At 38.3% G+C, this 17,290-nt stretch overlaps 1 protein-coding gene and 1 long non-coding RNA gene across 2 annotated transcripts in view; both read right to left on the bottom strand.

The window, feature by feature from the left end:
- Positions 1-17,290, bottom strand: part of LOC145643532 (Fc receptor-like protein 5) — a 72,231-nt gene that overhangs the window by 11,019 nt on the left and 43,922 nt on the right. The window contains exons 3-4 of the mRNA XM_081695044.1: positions 4,998-5,309; positions 961-1,230 (exon numbers count right to left, since the gene is read on the bottom strand). Of these exons, the coding sequence (XP_081551170.1) occupies positions 961-1,230; positions 4,998-5,309 (582 nt within the window). The remainder of the gene's footprint in view (positions 1-960; positions 1,231-4,997; positions 5,310-17,290) is intronic.
- Positions 6,905-10,301, bottom strand: LOC145643446 (uncharacterized). Its single transcript, XR_014115848.1, has 2 exons — positions 10,179-10,301; positions 6,905-9,806 (listed from the first exon to the last, which is right to left on the bottom strand). It is a non-coding gene; the product is annotated as an uncharacterized LOC145643446 (long non-coding RNA).

Below are 17,290 nucleotides of genomic sequence, written 5' to 3'. Positions count from 1 at the left end.
TCATTGGCCTACAACACTCGTGCAGGGCAAAGCCAGCAGTACACTAAAAAACACATTCTCTCTCAGTGCCATCCAGATGGTTTGGCATCTGAACGAGTCATAAGGACAGACATTTTCTTTTTTTGTTTGATAAACAAAATAGTATTGTTTGGTATTGTTTGATAAGCATGCTCTGCCCTGTTAATCACTCTCACAGGTTACTTAAACAGATTTGATTTTCTTTCCATTCTTTTTCTTTATTTATCAGTTAGCCACTTCAGTCCACATGAATCTACTTTGAGTTAATTTGTTTCCGTTACAGTGTTTGTTACATATTTTGTAATATAACGATTTTAGTGAACTCAGTACCTCTGGTCATTAGTAGAATCGTAATCAATGATTTATATGCATGTTCTCCTATTTCTGTTTATCCAATAAATATACCCTTAGAAATAACTCTTGTGAGTAAAGAGTGGTATTCTACTTTTTGGTAGATGAGACATCATGTTATCGAAGTGGTGACCTTTATGGGTTGAGACTGAATTAATAATCATTAATACATTAATTTAAATGATTTCATTTTCCCTGGTAATCAGGGTGGTGCCCAATTATTATCAATTTGGATGGACAATTTATGAAAGTTTTATATTTATCTATGAAAATATCTCATAGATCTCATAGAACATAGATTGCTTTATTATTCCTTAACTTATAGTACTGCTATTCTGTATCTCACAGTGTAGTGTATGGGGTTAAATAATATACCCATTATTAGGTACACGTGGTCTACATTTAACAGTTACATTTATATCTCCGTCAATGTACAATATCAAATATCAGAATACTGCCTTTGCTTATTTATGAAATCTCAACACTGATGCATGTGTGTGACTTCAGGAAGAGAGTGGCAGAGGGGCTTGTAGAGACAAAAGTGCAGATACATAAATCACTATGCAGATGAAAATATAAAACATCACTTACCAGCTGCTGTGATCTTGACTACGTCACTGTAATGTGTGTAGTATTGTCCCCTTCGTGCACCGCAACCATATTCTGAAGTTGCTTCTTCAGAGACTGTCACATCCATTATATTGTTTTTTCTTACAGTGGTCCATGATTTTGGCTGCTGAGGGTAAATGTACCATAAAAACATCCATCCAGTAGACTGCTGTACCTCACAGCTTAGAGTAACAGTGTCTCCAGTGTAGACAGACGTCTGAGGCTTAACCTTCACAGTTGGTTTGGGTTTTGCTGTTAATATGAAATGAGGAAGGTATTAGAATCTCCATTTACAACACAAGGGGAAACTTTATTATTTGTGGAAATAGCAGCATTTGTGCCTAATGTGGCATTTAGATTCAGTGAATTCATTTAGATTCAGATACTAAAAAAGCTGCAGTGGTGAAGGTTGGACGTATAATTTATTATTAAAATTATCAAAGTTGCATAACAGGTATGAAGTATTCCAAAATGAATGCTTGCTGGGTTTAACCAGCTTTTCCAAGTTTCATTCATACTGAACCAAATCCTGCTTATGCACAATATATAAGCACCACCAATCTCTGTATGTATAAAAACAATGATGTATTACAATGAGAGACAAGTGCCAGTGGAGTAGGAAGGGATATATGAATAAATTGAGACTATTTACACTTGGTCTTTTCATGCATCGTGTATCAGGAATGTCCAATTGAAAGCAAACTGTACATTGTACTATCACATCAGTTTGATCACCATAATTTTAAGAGAGCAAATTCATTATGAAGATGTTGGTCTCTGATTGCAAGTTCAAAATAACAGTATTCTTTTTTCACTTTTAAAATAATTTGCTGTTGCCAGTGAAACTTTATAGTGACGGCACAATGGGAGTCACTGAAAGGAGCAGTGAAGGGGATGTGTAGGGTCCTTTATTATGGAAGCAGCATCTTTCCTCTCAACACACCATCTGTACAGCTCTGATAGTGGACTTTGCCTTTCTGATTATTTATTCTCACCTGGTTTTACTCTTGGCAGTGAGAAAGGTGCACTAGGATGTAATATTGCAAAGTTGATCTGATTCAACAAGGGATTTAATCAACGAATTAAGCATTGTTGATATTTCATATATACAAAATCATCATGTTGGGAGAAGGACAAAAATTCATTTATTTCTGTGTTCCTATATTTATAGGCTTCAACCTGCTCTACTACCCTGAATTTCATCTCTAGAGGTTCAAAAAGAGGATGAAAAGAGTTAATTTCTTGATTCTGTACACAGCACAACTACTCAGTAGTAGCTGAGGACACTTCTCCAAGTGAAGGGTAGTCCTCATACTATGTGTCACACTCACCCTGAGACACAGAGTGAGCAGCATTTATGCAACATTTATGGCACACAGTGTCTCTACCTGGGAAGTTTTTCCATGAAACTTTCTTCCCTACAAGACATCTACCACGGTCTTATTGTACAGGTTCTGTTTGATTTGGTTGACAGTTTTTTTGTCACATCTCTCATACTTTTGATACTGAGATGAATTTCTGATTGTCATCTTGCTTCTGATGGCATCTCATTTCATGTCAGGGGTTTTTCCTGCATCTACACTACAGTATAACACAGCGTGTTGATTTTTCACAGTCTCATTTCAACATACTTTTAGTATAGACAAGGCTAGAGCTAAATCAGCATCTACCTGAATAAGTTCAGTCAGTGTCTGTTTCCAACTTTTGTTCTTTCCCTGATTAATTCTTCAATATTGTGCTAAAATTTCAATGCTTTGATCATTTATGAACAGCTATGATAAATTCCATTGTACTTTCCCCTCTTCCTGGCACTGATAATTAAACTGGGCTCTCTCAAATACTGTATGATGTTATGCTTACCAAAACAGAGCTGCGTTTTGATGTATTTCCTTTTTGTCTAACTCAATCATTGACATACAGAGAATACTGTCTGCATCATCTCCCACAGCCAAGATTTCACCTGGTGTTCTTTCGTTTTTAATACGCAGTTGAGATTCACTGTCAGATCCATGTGGGCCACTCTGATGTGTTGGATAAGTTAAAGGGCCCTAAATGTGTTATGTGTATTGCCAAAACTGCCATTATCTTTTTTTCAGTGGGTTAGTAGCTAAACTGGTAATATTTTAGTTGGCATTATGAGTCTATGTTATGTATTCATGTTTTGCAAACAATTTGTCCTCTCTTTTATGTCTGGTGTTCCAGATATGGCTAAACATGGATTGTTAAAATAAAACACAGACATATGTGACTTACACAACATTGCCAACTTTATAACCATCTAAAAATAGTGCTTATTTAGCAGACACTGAGGCACAAGTGGATTCTCAATGACCGGCACATCTATATGAACAAAGATGGATTCAACACACAGTATTTCAAATTAAAATAAATTATATGAAACCATGAATCAGACAAAACTCCAGACAAAAGCTGGTAACAAAATTAAGACTAGAAAACTTGAGAAACATGAAAGCTTCAGTAGAACCTCTGAATAAATAGTCGGATTGGAAGAATCAAAACAAAATGAAAGACACGTATCGTGCAATATGTTGTTATCAATCGGTTAAACACTTTGTCACTACTGGGTTTCTCTCTTACCATCAACAGAAATTGTTGAACCCTATTTATCATTTACACCAATTCTGCTCTAATGTGTTAATTCCTGACCTACTGAGCGCACCATCAACCATATGCCACATTTATCACTTAACTAGCTGCTTCCCCCAGCTGCATTTCACACTGTACGTCTCAGCTTGCACAACAATGCCAACTTTTGTCACCCTGTAAAAAGGTGAAAACAAGTGGTGAGGCCTGGTAGGCAACACATAGCTCAGATGATCAAAGTTGTGTAACCAGTGTAAAATATTTGTATTCCAAGGGTGATGTTGGGTGATCTTGTTTTTCCTCTTGATGTTTCATGAGTGCTGAACCAAATCCTGCATAGTGTACAGAATATGTGCATAAGCAAGTACGAGCAGAATGCAGCATCAAAGGGCTTTTCATGCCACATTAGAGTTTGCCATTATCTGTCTCTTTTAACATGTTTCTACACAGTCAAGAGTGTATTATAGTGAGCCAGTTCACAACCACATCCTCTCATTATAATTCCTCTCAGGCTCCCTGTTTTAGCACCAGAATGTTCTACATTTTGCAGTAAAGCTAAATGTATTACACTGCCTGATGCTGGATCATGTTAATCACACTGCTGTCATTGAAGTAATTTATACCAAATTTCCAGCTTGTTGCTCAATTTATGTTTCACATTCTGTGCACCTCTGTACTCATCTCTGTACTGTGCTTATCTCTGTACTTATTCTAAAAAGTGCCAGTGGAGCAGCAAGGGATGCAGATAAATAAACTCTGTAGTAAAGCATCATCATAAATTACCAAGCATTACTAAACAAGTATTTATGTCTGATGAGGGTGGATGAATCTGGCCTAAAACTCCACAAACACTGTAGCAGGAAAGGAAAACTAGCAGGTTTTATGATGTGTGATGATAAATGGAATGGATGAGCCCTTCTATGTAGGGAAAGAGAGTTTGTTTTAAATACATCACTCATCCTTTACTGAGAGAGACACACATTTGTACTATCTTTGTCATTGCTCACAATTCAATAAATTATAAACAAATTACTAAAGTTTGTTCATTTGCCTATTATAAGATGAAAAATAAAATGATTAAAACAAACAACTGCAAAAATATTACTTCAGTTTGATCACACTGAGGTTATGTGAGTCACTCCATTGTAAGGATGTGTGTTTCTAATCACTCTCAATACATAGGTACTGACTGCATGGTGAGGTGAGGCTGAGTTTACTGAACATTGATCACACCTGCTTCTCTAATGCCATCGCTCTCATGGAAATAATTTATAAAGAAATATTTATTTGTGGATTGTTTGGTGATTTTTAATTTTTTTATGCCAATTGCAAGATGAAGATTAAAGCAAAGTTGAGTAACTCCATTGTAAGGATGTAGGTATCTAATCACTCTGTCAATGCATGATCACACTCACCTGATACAGTCAGTGTAACAGCATCACTGGTGTGGGAGCAGCGGGATGCTCCTGTCTCTGTTCCTCTACAGGTGTATTCACCTGCATCAGACTCTTCAACATGGCTGATTATGTACTGATTACTGTCTGAATCCTTTTTCCCACCGCTTCCTTCAGCAGAATGAACTGGATTATCTTCATCTCCTTTCTTATACCAGTTGTATGTCCACTCACTACTTCCATATTCCGGTATGACACATTTAAGAGTGACAGTCTCTCCTATGAAAAATTCTGTCCAGTCATGTTGTAATGTAAGTGTAGCTTTTGGTTGTTCTGTAAGAACACAATATTTAAAAAATATTGTTCAATATTAAAGTTTCCCACTTGATGTTTCATGAGTGCGGAACCAAATCCTGCTAAGGGTGCAATACACATGCATAAGCAATTACACACCTCTGTGTAATATTATTCTACATTATTCTCAAATCCACATGTAAACTTATTCAAATCAATACTTGTTCATTTTGTACTGTTTTATCTGTTATCCTGTCACTCACTCTATGAACATAAACATCTTCCTGGAACAGACTAAGTAAAGTCAATTTCTGAATACCTGTCACTAATTGATTAAATGATTAAATGAAAGTCCTGAAAACATTAACATGCAAATGTACAAATATACCAACAGAGAAATCAAACTCCTGATATAATCAATAAGTAACATTACAATCCAAGTCTTTTCATTCAGAAAAAGAGCAAGTCAGTTGGACCTTATATTTCTTGAATGTCAAAAGTACCTTAAACTGAAACTCTCTACACTGACTTCAGCATAAAAATAACTTAAAATCCAGCTGAGCTACAAAACTTGATTTAACCACACAGAACTTGATCACTCAGGATCCTCAGGCTCCATATTAACAACATATTAGCATTCACTATAATTATAACATAATAATGACATAATTCACTCACAGTGCAGCGCAGAGAGAGGACAGAAGTCCATACTGTCCTACTAGTGACTGACTGACAATGAGAAATAATGCGTGTTAAAGTCTCAGCACTTCCTGTTTTCTTACAGTTAGAGACAGAGAGGTGCAGATGAAAATTCACACATTTCTCATTTTTACAAAAACTTATTTGAGTTATACTTGAGTACTACATCATTAGCATATATAAAAATATATGCAATTGATACTTCAGCAACTACTTAAATCCTCTCCAATAAATAAATAAATAGTGATATATCATATTAAATGCAAGGCATGTGACATCAGTTATTTTATGAACATACATTTTTGGAGATAGCATTTAATTAAATGAAGTCAGTCACCTACAATACCTTACAGTCTGATACAGTAACAAAGACAACTGGTCAGTTAAAAACAGAACTGGCAAATTAGGCATTAATATAATTGCATATACTAAATACAAGTCAGGTAATGGCCATCTTCATGCATGGTACTTTGAAATGAGTGCTAAAATGTAGAATCCTAAAACTACATGTCCAAATATGGTGGTGAGGAGCAATAGCAACAGTAAGTTGCAGAGGAGGTACAGAGTGAACTGTTGCTGGCTCTGCATGTGAAGTGAGAAGGTTCTGTTACTGACACCTCTAGTGTTGTATCAGAGTGTGAAATGTCGTAGTATAAAATCAGTGTTTAAATATGTTGTGTTCATGGGGTTAAACTCTAAACTGCTTGTTGCTTTTACCCATAGAATTGGTCAAATGAGGTATGAAATAAACTTTATCTATCCAGCTCCATCTGTCCTTACTGCGGTGGTCACCATGGAGATGCATGCTGGGACTGAGTGCTGCTGTGTGTCTCTGTTCTCTGTCCTTTACCTGGTGAGCTGGTGCTGAGGACCAGCATGTTGGTAAACTGAGACTGGCCAGTATGTAGGTGACAGTCTGGACTACCAAAACTATTTCAGGGTTGTATCCTTTTATTCCATAATGTGTAACTTTATATACAGGTATCTGAAGTTTAAAAATAGATACATTTAAAGAAGTCATTCATTGTGTTTCAGTTCCATCTCTGCTAGACCAAAATAGAACCTAAACCACATCCTCTTATAAAACAGTATGTCTCTGTCCAACATGTGCTTGTAGCTTTTACTAACTGGCCATGCACACATTTTTGTAAAGTTTTTATGAACATAAATATATTAATACTCATATTGGAATGCTGTTGTGTTCATGCAATTTATGACTGACATTTACCTGACACTTTTTTATCCAAAGCAACTTACAATTATGACTGAGCACAACTTGAGCAATTGAGGGTTAAGGGCCTTACTCAGGGGCCCAAGAGTGGTAACCTGGCAGTGGTGGTGCTTGAACCAGCAACCTTCTGATTACAAACCAAGCACCTTAACTGCTGAGCTACCACTGACTTCACTTGTGCACATAGATCATGGTGCACTGAGTTTGCTGTGCTGAGATGCTTCTAACAAATAATACACTATACTGTTCTCAAATATTACTGGTTGAAATAATAAGTAAAATTACTGAGCCATTGGTTGTTCTGCCACTCTCTCTGCCTCCCTTCCCCAGACCAATCAGAGGCCACAGACTGCTAAATCAAGGTCAACCTCCCCCACAAACTACTGACCACTGGTTTCCAGTCACTTCCTCCCTTACTGTGAAGTCTGTGATTTGTAGCCTAGTTCTTTCTGTATCAGTGTTCAGAGAAATACAACTGCACAACTGGAGGCTTTTTAGGTGTCTGTTGAAGGCATCATTATGGCTGTAAGAACTGCTTCTGTGTCCTACACATCTGCAGAAACGGTCGTGCCACCACCCACTACAAAAAAGGAGCTGTTATGCCTCTTGCCTCCCATCCAGTCTCGCTCCAGTGCTCTACTTTTCTGTTCTATTACTCATCTGCCCTACCCCAGCTCACACCCTTAATTTACATCACCTCATTCCCAAACTCATTTATGCACAAGTATTCACTCCTCCTTCACCTTCACCAGTTTTACCAAGTTACTAAAGTTGTGCACTCAGTTACTGAGCTGTATACGATTATTCCTGCCTGGATCTGATTATTGCTGCCTGTTGTCTCCCTGTAACTGTATTGTGTGGAGCATGGAACGCAACCAGAGATTCTTTGTCCACACTCTGTTCTGTGAAGTTCCTCTACAGCGGTTATGCATGTCAATGTCCTGTCAGAGATGAGGGTTACAAATGGTCAACTGTTATTGTGGACTGTATCAATATCAATATTCTACCATATACAAGCTGGAAAAATGTGAAGCTCAGCTCCTTATACAGCATTATATAACATAATGCTAAATACTATCAGATTAAACAATACACTAAGAACCAGCTTTAGTTTTATAAATTCCTAACACAATCTTCCTGTAAAGCATCTAAATATCTGCTGCTTGTGTTCAATAGGTTAAATCCTAAATTTGTCCATTTTAAAAGTTAAATCTGACATACCAGGCTGTCTTAGCAATAAAGAAGTTTATAAAGTTGGTTATCCACATTCTCATAACTTGCACTGTGGTATACAATAGCTCATTTTCTGCCCAAATTACTAATTTATTACAATTTGGGGTCAGATACATGTTTAACTTTCATGCGCACCTGTTTCTGGTGTTGGCTGCAAATGGGATTGAGGCAATTAAAACAGAAACCTCTACATGTGATACTGAAATATGTTGCTGCATTAGCTACATGGACATCTGCACAGTCAGTGAAAAGTCCATTCTTTGCCTATTTGCTCATGTATGTGGGTTCAGACACCTTGTTGTGCTGCAAAAATACAGGAGATACCACAGAAGCTACACGTGGTGTGAATGTGCACGTGTAGCTGTTTTAGTTTTGTCTTCAGTGAGAAACTGAATGAAAGAGCAGAACTGCTTCCTCAGTGACTAAACCCACTGAGCTGAACTAGCATAGAAGCCAAACCACAAGAACTCTCTTGATTAGTAAGTGTAAAACCTTGCCAAAAGAAGTACAGCTCTGTTCAAGAAAACAAATGGAAACATTTCATAACAGACCCTTATAAATACAACATACTAATTTTCCAAGTTTGTTAAAAATTTAATGTTCTACAGCTAGAATTTGACCCTTTATAAACATAAATTATTACTAAATAACATGTGATAGGGTGGAGCTCAGCAAAGAAACAAATGCTGAAAACCAGTTTTCTTACACTGTTAATGAAAACTTACATGCAATGCAAATTTGCAGGCACACAACATACTGAGAGCCTGTTGCAGCTCAGTGGAAATGGAGCAGAGGACATAAAACTCAAACAAAGCTAAAAAGAGAGAAAAGACACAAAGTAGAATCAGCAACAAGTCAAATGAAAACAAAAAATAAAAGAGAAACAGAAAATGAAGTCAGAAGGTGAAGAGGCAGTGAAACAACTATTCAGAGTCTAATTAGTGGTCATCAGTGGTTACTGGAATGGGACTCACACATCATTACCAGCTCTGGTTAATGTTACATGATGCTGAAAATAACTGCAGTTAACAGAACATGTGATACCATCTAAGTGGAAGTACTTGACAATGTATTTTGCCATACTGATGCAAACTTGACAGATTTTCTTTGTAGCCAGGCCATAAATCCACGGGTCTTAATAATAACTAGTTAGTTTAGGGAAAGTTAGACGACTACAAATAAAGTTTCACACGTGAGTTTCAATTATTATGAGAGTAGTGGTACTACTCTAATGATTATTATTATTGTTATTGGTTGGGGTGGCTCTGAAGAATATATCAGATGGGTTATACGGTTTGGTTTATGTAGAATCCTCATTGAATAGATCATCTCAAAAACTGACGGTTCCTTTATTCAACAGTTTCACAAGCACACTGTAAGAGAAAAAGAAAAAAATACACTTATTTCAAACAGTGTTACCCAAACAATTCACAATCTAGATCCACTTTCGTTAATGCACTTCAATAGCTAGATACGACACCAAAATACATTTAATAATTTGCCAATAAAATCAGTATAAAACCCAATCTACAACCGAAACATAGCATTACTCCCTTCACAACTCTTACTCGTAGATGTGAAGACACATTTCTCATGATTCAGGTTGTTAACTAACTAGCTGTTCGCTACCAAGCACATCAGCATGACCGCTACAGCCAAACTTACACTAGATAAATGGTGTTGGTCGAGAGGGATCATATGCAAAACAAACAATACATGGTGAACAAACAATTAAATAACATTACCTTGTTCACCTTCAGCAGAGTGTTAAAAATCCATCTCGTATGCCATTACATCTGTTTGTTCTGTTGACGGAATAACGGCTTCCACGAATAGACAGTCGATGCTGCCAAGGCTTGAACAAGCAATTAAAACACTTCCTGTCCACAATATAGATTTAAGCGTGTCACATTAAAAGTCTCACAAACCACGGAATAATCATTTAAAATATTTCCTAAACAATTTAAATATCCTTAACAACAGAACAACCAAACAAATCACCAACAATTTAAATAAATAACGGTCACATCAATACACCCATTGGACAATGGCTGTTGTTTGTATTCCTATTTTTGTACTATACAACTCATCGGTCTTACGGTGGCAGAGCCTCTAGAAAATGTCCCCATATAATCATTCAGTTCAGAAGCAGGACTGAGATTCTCTTGAGATTCTCTTCTCGTGCAGACTGGAGAAGATGATTTAAAGCAAGCAACACCAGATTTCCCTTGCAAATCCACATATACATAAATTCTTAGAAAGAACTTCGAATTAAGTCGCCATTGTGGTATATTCATTCTGTAAAATGTGATTCTATAAACTATTTGAAATTAGTTGTTCCTCAGTATGGCTTCACAATGTAGCTTGACAAATGTCCCACCCAGATAGAATAAATGTCTTTATTATCTCTGTTGTGATTTCACATATGTTTAATGTCAGACCTACCCGTAATGTCACTTCTCATTTTCTGAGCTTGGTCTCACATCATGAATTCAGGATGCTATTGTAAAGAAATAGTAGTTTCATCCTTATGTAAACTAAGCTTGTCATCTTTTTAGAAACAAGTACATCAAGAATTTGAGGCAACTACATGAGAAATGTTTTATGTTTGTTAAATCTGCAACTTTATTTTATTAAAATGTTTCTTTTAAAATTTAATTACAAGTAAAAACAGATTAGAATCATCCTTCAGCTATGTTAAAAAGATCCCATATTATTAAGCATATTACTGCTAAGAAAATATTACATATAAGAAATGTATGAAGATGCTAACTGTACACAAACACAAAGAACATTTTAGAAATATTATAGTACAATTTGTACATATCAAAGTAATAGAAATATTTGTCACAGTAACAGAAAGGTGGGTGGTCTAGTAAGTAACAATGCTGCCTCCCCTCTGGGGGACTAGGGGTTAATCCCTGTCTGGGAACACACTATGCTACACCAGTAAGAGTCCTTGGGCAAGACTCCCAACACTACACTTGCATTCCCCTGGGACAAACTTGAAAATTGTACGTCGCTCTGGATAAGAGTCTCTGCCAAATGTGTTGATGTGTTAAATACTAAAAAACTAAAATACAATAAAAAATATTTAGTTTTGTAAGTAATTAAGCTAGATAGCAACAATGGTATTGAACCATTTAAACTTCACAGGATGTGTGAAAAGGAAATATTTGTACAAAATATAGACACTTGGTGTGTAAGATAAAATAGCAAGAACATGTTTAATATTCTTAATACAAGTGACTATTAACATCAGTTGAAACTTCAATCTGGAACTACAGTAAAAGCACCACAACCCCATTACTAGAGCTGCAGTTACTGCCAGGTTTTATAAAAGAAGAAAATCCAGAAGGGGAGGTCTGCTTACAAGTTCCTCTTAGAGTAGTGGGAAAAGAGACCTCTCAGATGGAGTGATTCTTATGCAGAGGTTTATAACACACTGGATCCCAAGCTTGCTGTTAAAACACATTCAGCACTATATTGGAAATAATTTCATCTCCTTAAGCAGACGTTTCAGCCTCTATCAGTTTATAAAGTCAGTTTTCTTTAGTAGTTAATTTCATTCAATGAACCATTTCTGAAGTTTGGTAAATAGATGTTCAGGAAATTGAGAGTTCTTACTTTGAGCTCTGAAGCATTTGATTGCCAAAACAAAGGACACTGGCAGATATGAAGAAGTTGCCAGTAGACTACTGAAGAGTCTGAGGACTGAGAATGGAGCTTCAGAATCTTACACGCATACACACACACACACACACACACACACACACACATTGTCAAAACATGGCCACCAATCATGAGTGGTGGCTGCAAGAGGCTAATAATGGTAGTCAACATATAAAACCTAAAAACAAGGTTTTTAGCTGTTTTGTTCCATAAACATCATAGAGTCAGAGAATGCACTGGGATTGACTGGACCACATTACATTTAAAGCATTTAGCTTATGTTTTGTCAAAAACAACTTACAATTCTGAATGAACACAACCTGAGCAACTGAGGGTTAAGGATCTTTCTCAGGTAGCCAATTTCACTCACAAGGAAGCTGTGCAACATCTGTTCTATATCTGCAGCGAAGGTCAACTGCTCACATCTGAAATGCATTAAGATTCATAGTAAGTTGTTTAAGTCTGGTCCTGTCAACAACATATAATTTAAGGAGATACCAAAATGTTTGGCACTGAAGTTAAATGCAACTCTAATCTGGTCTGGTTTGCATGGGTGATATACTCCAAATGTGGGTAAATAACACCATTCTTCCCCATCCATCACAGAAAGTGCTAGCTCAGTATGATCCCGATCGAAGATTTTTGTATGAATGCCACAAAAAAGCGACTTACAGCTAGCTCTCTGTTGCTGGGGAGACGTGTTCTCAGTTTGTGAAAAGGAAGAGGAGCTACTCAGCTGTTAGAATCATCTACGCACATCTCTTTGTCCATTAACTGAATGAACTGTCTGTCCTCAATAGAGGCTGCGATCTTATGGTCATCATTTGTTTTCTCAAAAATTGTACTTCCGCATGTTCACCCTTTTATAGCTGTCTTTTGAGGTGAATTTCTCTTTTAAACAGAGATAATTTGGGCAAGGGTGGAAATGAGGATGGCCATTGATCAAAATGTTTGTGTTATACACGTTAATAACTGCAGGCTTGTGGGTGGCACCCAAACAGATATCACCTATTACAGCCTAGCCAAGATCAAACTTCTGAGCATAAGTATGTTGTGTGGGACATTGTACTGGTCTCTTACCTTATGAACTTGAAGAATGTCATGCCCAAAGAGAAGGAGAATCTGGGCATCATGATCAAGTGGGGGAATGAGATGTGCAATGGGTTCGAGGTGAGGATGGAGTTTTGTGACCTCAGGAGTTGGTATCACAGATCTATCATCTGGAATATGATCACATTCTATGAGGGTAGGAAGAAGCACACTTATACTGCCATCTAAAGGCTGAGCAATAAAGTTCATAGCTCTTCTTCCAGCAATATCTGTGATCCCTGCACATGTCCCCTGGGAAACATTTTCGTGAGGGAGATCTTGGAACAAGATCTAGAGCTATTGACAGCTCCGCAGATTTCCGTGCAGTTGGCGTTTACAGAAGGTGAGTCCTTTTCCTCCCTGCCATGCTCGAGGTCAAGCCTTACATGCATCCATGGAGCTGGACCAGGATGAAGGGCAGCAACATGCGCAGTGCTGTGTCACTCTGCACCCAGTAAGGCTATCTTGCAATCTGTAGCCATGTGGCTACTTGACGAGCAGCACCGGAAATATCTTTTAGAAAAGCCTTACGTTCCTCAAGGGACTTGCTTCTAAAGCCTCTGCAGCGCTTGAGGGGATACGGCCCTTTTGTGGATTGGACAGTACCTGTCAACGTCTGCTTTGCTGCTGCCAGACTGTAACATTGTGGAAACACGTGATGGGAAGAGCTCAGTTTTGTGAGAAGAGATGAGGCCCTTGGAGTGGCCAAATCTTCTCTGGGAGTGTTCTGCCTTAACTGTTTCACCACTGGTTGAGTGAAGAATGAAGCTAGGATCATTTTGAATGTGAACCTCTGCAGACAAACTGAGTAAAGAATGAAAATGGTGGATATGGCACTTGGTATTCCAATTTGTACTGACCACCATGAGCTATCCATTTCTCTTGCAATGCATATGGCAGTTTTTCAACTATAAGATGAATTCCTCTTACAGTGTCCAAATAGGCAAGTCCATATAAGTAACCCTCTAATTTTGCTGACTCTATTTCTCTTAACAGGTCCCCTAACTCTCAACGGATCATTGTTTCTTATCTTGGGGAACTCCTCTAGCCTTTTGAAGAGGGCTCTCTCAATAATTTCTGGCAAACCACAACACTCTTCGAAATATCATCATGCCACGCTGAGTCCAGCAGTAGGATCACTAACGTGATCCTGTAAGGATCAGTGGAACCACGGTGGAGAGAGTAGATAGTTTCAGGTACCTTGGAGTTCACATCTCGCAGGACCTGTCCTGGTCCCGCCATACCAACTCCCTGGCAAAGAAGGCTCGTCAGCGTCTTTACCACCTCAGACGCCTAAGGGACTTCAGACTGCCCTCCAAAGTACTGCGGAACTTCTACACCTGCACTATCGAGAGCATCTTCACGGGGAACATCACAGTCTGGTTTGGGAATAGCACCAAGCAGGACAGACAAGCACTCCAAAGGGTAGTGCGTTCAGCAGAGCGCATCACTCATATGGAACTTCCTGACCTGCAGACCATCTACTACAAGCGGTGCCAGACCAAGGCCAGGAAAATTGTGAAGGTCCCCACCCATCCCAACAATAGACTCTTCTCTCTGTTGAGGTCAGGGAGGCGCTTCCGCTCCCTGAAGACCAAGACAGAGAGGCTGAAGAGGAGCTTCTTCCCACAGGCCATTCGGGCCCTGAATCACGGAAACTGATAAACTGTGGGGACCACCACCACCACCATGTAACATGACTGTATATCTGTACATCTGTATATATAGATTTATACTCAATTACCCTGTTACACAACAACTGTAGATATGTTATTATACAAAATGGATCTGTACATTCTGTAGATTGTGTACATATATACCCAACCATATACATTGTACATTGTGTATATAATCATAATATACATATATTGTACATACATTGTTAATATATTTTTGTATATACATAGAATATATATATATATTTATCTGCATATATATATTTTTCTCTATGCACCCCTGTTTCTCGTCCTCAGTTTGGACAGAGCACTCTCCACCATTTCACTGCGCGTTATATTGTGTATGACTATGTATGTGACGAATAAACCGAACTTGAACTTGAACGTGAACAACTCTCATCCTTCGAACATACTCTGAAGACTGAAGACCTAGCCATTTGTTCAGAAGGTCATGTTCCTCATTGGAAGTCAGGTTTAGTCCTTCTAGAGCATTCACAAATGATGATTTCCATGCCCAGCAGTTTTTTAGGGCAATCATGAAACTTAATGAGACCAGATGTGACAAGCTCCCGGCGGACTAGGTATCTAGACATATCACTAAACCCTGTATGGTATGGCATTGATGTTATGATGCATGGCTAGGACAGGTGTCTGTGGATGGTGCTGACCTTCCTGGGTGCGAAAGGAACTGTATGTTTGTGAAAATGGTTGGTGGGGCACGGTGGGTTGGTGGGATCTGTTTGCCTTTGTATGGCTCTCTAAGTAGATAAGAGGTTGGTGTGGCTTTTGGGCGATTACCATTTCCTTGAGCAAAATCATGACTTTCAACAACAGTTATTTTGTCTGTGCTTAGTGGTACACAGTAGCCATCATGTGACTGATTTAGTGATATGTGATCTTTGTCTTCTGACTGCCGATGAAATTGCAATGTGGAGTGACACTTGACATAGTCACTTGTTCTCTTCCCTTTAGAATCACAAGGGATGCCTGAGACATCTTAGCCTTACTACTCTCACCTAAATCCAGCTCAGCCACAGCAGATTCAAGAATCTCAGCCTCTGCCGAGGCAGCAGCAACTTGCTTTTCATGTTACAGAGTAGTAAGTGCAGCTTTCGTCTGTGCTTCCTGCACTTCCTGCATTGGGCCCTTTCTACCATGAGCTCTGTCTCTCTTTTAACATAAGTAGAACGAGCGCGTGCTGCCTCTGCTCTGGCAAGAGCCTTGGCAGCTACGATACTTGCCGATGACCCGCTCTTAGAAAGGCTTGTTATAACAGACCTAGTGTCAAAGGGTTTTTCTGTTGAATCATTAGGTTGAGTAACTTGCTGCATCTTCGTGTTTTCACCACCGTCCATCTTTGCGCAGCTATAACCTCTCACAGGTGGATGTCGTGCCGGTCAATAACTAATTCTCGAAAGGACTGCTGAGTTGACCCTGCAGTGCTGATGCTTTTCACTACTCTGTCCCCTATGTGTGTGCTGGCACGAATCGACAGGTTCATGAGATCTAAACAGTGAGATCTGGAAGGCTTGAATGAAGACAAGCAGCGAAGTAAAGTTTAACGTTCTTTACTTGTATATCTTGAGCAACATAAGGTTCCAGGGTTTCACTTTTTGCTTTGTGAAACTTCCTTTGCTTTGTGCTTTTACATCTTTACACACTTAAATGATGTTCTGCTTAACAAATGCAAATTAAGAGTTCCAGTGAACATCATCTTGGTATAAACATGGACACTGTTGAAACATTTTGGTCCTACAGTAGCAAATGTTTAACTTGAAGTGCACAGATAAAAAATTCAGTTTACATATTAGCATACAGTTACCAATACAAATACGTGCATTAGACAAATGTAGTGCAAACACCAAAGAGAACAGAACTTAAATGAACCGATGTCTGTCTATATGAACAACAACCAATGAGGCAGACAGAGTGTAATAAAAAACACTGGATGGCTTTGAACTTCCTCAAACTTAATAGTAATAAATCTGAAGCCATTCTCATAGCATCTCCTTCCACTCTCAGTAAAATTTGTCAACCCACTCTATCTATCCTTGGTTTTATCACCTGCTCTGTAACTCAGGTCCATAACCTCAGTTTTATTATGGACTCTTGAGGCAAATATTAATAATATTACCAAAATTGCCTTCTTACACCTTAAAAATATCACCAGACTGCATCCCACACTCCCGGATTCTGTAGTTGAAACTCCATCTCATGCTTTTATTACAGCCAGACTGGATTACTGCAACTCAGTAAGTGCAGAATTCAGTGGCAAGAGTTCTCACGCACACCAGATCACAAGGAAAAAACAAACAAACAAAAAAAAACCTACACTGGCTCCTGGTCCATTATCGCATACAGTAGAAAATCTTACTCATGGTTTTTAAATCTTTACATGGTCTGGCTCCTGATTACCTTTC

This window comes from Electrophorus electricus, chromosome 13 (genome assembly GCF_041902795.1).
Source record: "Electrophorus electricus isolate QZ-2024a chromosome 13, ASM4190279v1, whole genome shotgun sequence".
Taxonomy (NCBI): Eukaryota; Metazoa; Chordata; class Actinopteri; order Gymnotiformes; family Gymnotidae; genus Electrophorus; species Electrophorus electricus.
The sequence above is the reverse complement of the archived record's forward strand: the minus strand, read 5'-3'. Positions and strand labels throughout refer to the sequence as shown.